Raw genomic sequence first — 6,301 nt, 5'->3', positions numbered from 1 at the left:
GGGAAAACCATTGCCGATTAATAACTTAAGATCCACTTGACTCAGAATGTTGAAACTTCATAGGATGATTGGACATGCAGAATAGATGACCGCTATCGATATTGGGGCCACTCCATCAAAGGTCAAAGTCAAAAGGACCGGAACATGGAAATCAATTTCCAATCAGTAACTTTAGAACCATTTGACCTAGAACCTTCAAACTTCATAGGATGATAGGACCTACAGAGTACACGACCCCTATTGTTTTTGGAATCACTCGTTTAAAGGTCAAGGTCATAGGGGCCATCTGTCCGTCAAACTTCATTTTCGATTAATAACTGGAGAACCATTTGACCTAGAACCTTCAAACTTCATAGGGGATAGGGCTTGCAAAGTAGATGACCCCGATTATTTTTATGGTTACTAGATCAAAGTTCAAGGTCACAGGGGCCTGAACATGGAAACCCGTTTCTGATCGATTACTTGAGAACCACTTGGCCCAAAATGTTGAAACTTCATAGGATGATTGGACATGTAGAGTAAATGACCCCTATTGACATTGTGGGTCACTTGATCAAAGGTCAAGGTCAGAGGGACCAGAACGTGGAAAATATGGATTTGACCAAAAATCTTCAAACTTCATAGGATGATAGGATCTACAGAGTAGATGACCCCTACTATCTTTGGGGTCACTTGAATAAAGGTCAAGGTCACAAGAGCTTGAACATAGAAAACTCTTTCCCATCAATAACTGGAGAACCACTTGAGCCAGAATTTTGAAACTTCATCGGATGATTTCAGATGCAGAGATGCAGAGTAAATGGCCCCTAATTATTTTGAGGTCACTCGATCAAAGGTCAATGTCACAGGGGCCAGAACACGGAAAACCGTTTTCAAGTCATTACTTGAGAACCAAATGGTCCAGAATGTTGAAACTTCGTGGGATGATTGGACATGCCGAGTAGATGATCCCTATTGCAGCCAACCATCAGTGTCTCTTTGACTTTCGCTCCTTCTTGCCTATTACTACTATGCATTGGGGAGACATGCGCTTTTCTACAAAAACGTCTTCTAGTTGGTATGTAGCATCGTGTAGTAGTCCTTTACCAAAATTGTTCAAATTACCCCTCTGGGGTTAAAACTGGCCCCGCCCGTGGAGGGGAGGGGGGCGGGCACATGGTTTAAGCAAGCAACTAAACTCAGGTGAGCGATATAGGGCCATCATGGCCCTCTTGTTTAAGATACAAGCCTTGAAATTCGGATGACATACACAGTTTTGCCACTGATCTTAAAACTGGCTTTTAGTGACCATGAATATGAACTACTGACCTACATTCTTAATATTTTAACATCAGTTTGATATTTAAATTAGTTCACACAACTGGGAAAAGATTTTAATGCTTACTTATATTTGACTTTCTCTCCTGATCTCTTACACATGTCTATATAACTCATATTACTCAGGTGAGCGATCCAGGGTCATATTGACCCTCTCGTTTCCTTTAGTTGACGTTCCTCTTATGTCAGTTTGAGTAAAAACATTAAGCCCTCCCTATAAAAGGCTATTGCAGAAATCATCAATATATCTCAGCGTATCTAGGAACTGAATTCTTGACTGAATCTACTGTCTTAAACTAAATTTAATATGTACTTATTTAAGATTGGGCTCATCCATAATTAACTTTAAGTTTTGGACTTATTTTATAGCTCTGAAGTTATATTTTATCTGTGATAAACGAATAATATTGATTGTATTATTACAATACTGGAATCTCCAGTTTGAAGAAACCGTTGTTTTTGCTTTTATTGTTATACTGGAATTTCCAGTGATTAATTTGTGGAGTCATTCATAATAATGTATATGTAAAGAAAATATACTTTAGAAACCACATCACTGTCTTTAATTTGTGTTCTTCAACTAAACTTACATAATAAACAGACTAACAACCTATTATTGAACAAGTAACTGTATTAACAAGGAACATCAAGGATACAAATAATCATGGTCTAACACATACAATTTAAACAAAGCTAAAGCAAGTTTATCAGACTGATCTGCTGTACAACACTGACAGTGTTCAGGTTTAGCTAGTGATCTAGCTTTTGCATACAAGTGTCCATAGAATTGTTTAAACCAAGTTCCAACATCTCTGTCATTGAGATGCCAATATCTTGGTTCTAAACGAAATTTGATAGTCAACATAGTCTCTAAATCATATCCTCTCGCTAAAGCGTCCAAAGCAAATATGCAGTAAACACCACACATGGCACTGCTTTCACTTTGAAGTCGCATGTTGCTCCTAGTCCAGCTTCGGGTATTGCTGTCAAAGAAGGATTGAATAGCTTCTTCTAAGGGTGGTAATTCATAAGAGTCAAAGTAGATGGCTGTATTTTCTCTGAAGTAAATAGCCACCTCACTATGTAAGCTTTTACATGACAGCGTTTCTGCTTTGGTAGATAATCCTTGGGGCACACTTCTCGATGAAGTGTTCTAAATATAATCGATTTATCCGAGATGTATTGAAGTTCATGGGTATTCATGATTCTAGGCGTCTTTCACTCGTTCTATCCATATACTCATCCAGCTTTCCCGTGGATCTGATTGGTGACGGGCTAACTTCTCCTTTATATCTTCCCACATATGCAGGACTTGTACTTTCTCACTGCATGGACTTCCATGAGCTCTAGTTTTGGATACCACTTTTCCATGACATTGTAGAGATTCAGTTGATTGAGAGCTTTTTCAATGTACAACTCCACCCACTCGTCCGTAGATGTAAACAAACACAGTTGATGCTGTAATTGACTGGGATGATCCACTTGACATCCAAAAACAGTTCTTATGTACGACATCGAAGATGAGTGTTTGAAGTTCTTCCACAACACAATCGTTTCAGGTGCCTCGCATATTCTGCAGTTTTCTTTTAAATATCGGTTCGTGATATTTCACTTTCTCAGCACCTTCTCTGAGTTTTCCGGCATAGGTATGACCATCCATGTTTAATAATCTGCGACGACTTCTCTCAACCCGTTGATTTCAATTTGATTGTCAAAATCTGCGTACACTATCACGTTCACGACGGTAGGAAGTGGTTGTGCAAACTGAAGATCTATTCTCAGGTTTCCCGTTTTTATAGGGTGAACTTCCTCGCAACCTTGATCTGCTTTGAGATCAAATCCCCAGAGAGTGTAGCCACTTTTATATTCTGTCATTGTCGATCCAATCGATCGGTTGAGTCCAAGAACTCCTGTTGCCTGGTACAGTGACATCTAGGATCGCATACATTCTCCATTTTCAAAATCTGGTTGGAAGGCTTTGTTGTGAAGGTTTTTCCCGTCGAGACTGACTTCTAGTTTAGACAAATGGAAATGTCTGAAATCAAATGGATTGGTGCCGGGGGCTCCATTCGTATCTGCATTTCTCACCATACCAATGACGAGTCGTTTTGAAAGTTGTCCAAGAAACAAGTGATCATCAATTTTAGATCTCTGTCCATCGGGGATCGTAAATGTTTTCACTACTGCGCGTCGTATCGGGATCTTCATGTAATGCTGATTCAAATCGTTGGCCACCACAGGAAGTAATTCAACCGTTCTCACGTTGAATGCCACTTGTTGAATATCAACTTTTCCTTCGGCGGTGCCCATGAGACAGAAGTTGTTGGAGGCTCTGTTCAACTTGAGGCATATTTCAATTCCAATGGGGAGGTTTTTCTCTTGAAGGAATAAATCCAGATGTAATCTTCCAATGAGTTCACAGGATTTGCTTTCGGCAATATGAGTTCTGCGACGTTTCCATCCTTCATTACTTGCACCTCGTGTATTATCCTGCATATGAGTAGCTGTATCTTTATCTCAAAGTTCAAAAGCTCGCAGTTGTGTGTCTTTACATTCTTTGTTGTAGGGCAGGAAATTTTCAATGTAGGCTCTGTACGGATAGGTGTGTGAGTTGCTCTAAATCAGTTTATTGTTCTAATACAGATCAATGCTACTGAACATACAGTGGAAACATTTATTGATCACATAAGTTTCGGTGGCAGCCTCCAGATCAGTTCCATCAGGCTTAGTCACTTGGAATTTGATGTACAAATAAGGCTGATTCAAATCAGTCCATTTTTCTGTCTGTTTGTGGAGGAATAATAAATTCGATGGGAGCTGAATTATTCAAAGCCGAAATTGGGTAATGTTCCGTCAATTGTCCATCTTGCATGGCTGACATGGTTGGAGGTACAGCAGAAACATCAAGTTCCGTTTTGCTACACTCGCAAGAACCGTGTTGCATCATATTTTAGTCGAAAATATCAAGAGGTCTAGAATGTCTGAACCTTCTGTGACTACGTCTCAACGTCCTTCCTCGACGACGTTTAGATGAAGACTGACGACGAGACTTTGTTTTAGAACCTTTTTTAGTTTTGATCAAAGATTCTCCAAAGGATAAAGCTGATGCTTTTCCAACAGACTTTAATGCCTTTTTTCCACGATACTTTAACACCTGTTTTGGATTTCTTCCTTACATGATATCCTTGACTGCACCCAGGCCTTTATGTTTGAGGGCCTTAATTGCTGATTTAAACATGGGTTTTACAAAAGGAGAAGTTGTTTTGATAGCAGATTTAAAGATAGACCCAAGTCTATGACCATATTGGCGAGGAACACCACGATACACGGGATACATTGTGATCATAAGTTAAGTCGTGATTGCTTTCGAAAATGCAACTTCACCTTAGACTTGCCACCAACAAACTGAATGGTTTGTACAGTGTCACCCCTTATATTTATACCTATTTCATCAAAACTGGATTTTGGAGATTGGGACATAATGCGAATTGACAAATTCTTCGTGAACATGATTTGAATTTCTCTTGCTCGGTTCAAATGGAACCACACGAAGCATTGGTGCCTCAATATCTCACAGAAAAGTAAAATCTGCCAGATCAGAATAAATGATTACTGCCAACATTCAAATCCACACCATAAGGAAATGGATTTCATCCCCCGGATAAACATCTCCAAGATGTTGACTTTCTCCCCCTAGCTTAAGTACTAAACTAGGATGGAAATGTATACCCACATGCTGTGTATTGGTATTGAATTTGAAACGTCTCTTTGGTTTGGAATAACCAATAATATTATGAAACACCATGGACAATTAATAGAGAGTGTCTTCAAGTTTTTTTGAAAAGCATTGTTGATTTCAGTAATGAGATGCTCCGGTGAAGAATACTAAATTCCTTGCCAAGTTTGACACGAGTTGTAATAATTTGAAAATGAGATTCCTCCTTTGTCACATTGACAATTTGAGAAGGAATGATGAGTTCGACCAAAGCCATTTCATAATCATCTTTATTGACATGAATGGGTTTGGGTAATTTTGTCCTGAATTCACTCTGGGTATTGTTAGAAAACATGCCCATAGAGCTGTCACTGAGCACCGTTATGTAAAACGAATTCATCGCTGCTGACCAATAGATAAACTTTGCAACGTAGGTTGTTTTATGAATTTTAAACCCGGGTTGGGCAAAATGTAACCAAGTGTGCTACTGAGCAGAATTAACCAAATCATATCTTCAGATTTCAGACAGAGTTGAATGATGGAAACCACCAGCACAAAATAAATGGCAAAATCTGCCAATAAGCCTCCCACGACTGGAATGTTGAAGCTCCGGGTTCACGTTTTATAGACTTAGGTGGTGTAGGTTGTAAGTAGGAACTGGTCTCAAAAATTCATCCTCATGATCTTCATCCTCTGATCCGTCTCTCTGCATCCACAACCAGCGCTGTCTGTTGCCAACATATTCCTGAGTGACATTAGATTCTCTCAGACCTCGAGAAAATTCTTGCCATCCTCTTGGGTTGGATCCTTTGCGTTGTCTCAGGACATCATTGACTAAATCAATCATATTAGATCCAGGAATATGTTTACCGTTGACTTCTAAATTTCCCTGAGCATTCCAACTCATGCTCGGGTGGTCTTGCAACATTTGAAATAGAAGTTTGGCTTTACGACGCATGGTTACTGACACACTATCAATAATACGACCATGCAAAGTCTCAGGCTTTTTCTATGTTTGTACAGGTTGTTGTTGCTGTTGCTGAAATTTTGTGACCCAGTTGAAATTTTTGTAACGTTTGACCGTATAATTGAGTTTTTTACTTTCAGACAAATCCTCTCGATGAAGTACAGACCCCATGTTTTTTCTGCAGGTCAGATGTTTGTGTGATGTTAGATTTTGGTGGTAATCTTGGACGTTGCTGTTGCTCTGTTTTCCAACGATTCATCTCTTCCAGCATTTTAAAAGGAACAATGTCCATCTTCTTCATA

At 39.3% G+C, this 6,301-nt stretch overlaps 1 protein-coding gene across 1 annotated transcript; it reads right to left on the bottom strand.

Annotated features, from left to right (window-relative positions):
* Positions 1-3,249: 3,249 nt before the first annotated feature.
* LOC128552414 (uncharacterized protein F54H12.2-like) lies at positions 3,250-3,813 on the bottom strand. The gene has a single exon (XM_053533451.1). The coding sequence runs from the start codon at positions 3,811-3,813 to the stop codon at positions 3,250-3,252; it is 564 nt and encodes a 187-aa protein (XP_053389426.1).
* Between the last annotated feature and the right edge of the window lie 2,488 nt (positions 3,814-6,301).

Source organism: Mercenaria mercenaria, unplaced genomic scaffold (genome assembly GCF_021730395.1).
Source record: "Mercenaria mercenaria strain notata unplaced genomic scaffold, MADL_Memer_1 contig_2784, whole genome shotgun sequence".
NCBI classification, from domain to species: Eukaryota; Metazoa; Mollusca; class Bivalvia; order Venerida; family Veneridae; genus Mercenaria; species Mercenaria mercenaria.
The sequence above is the reverse complement of the archived record's forward strand: the minus strand, read 5'-3'. Positions and strand labels throughout refer to the sequence as shown.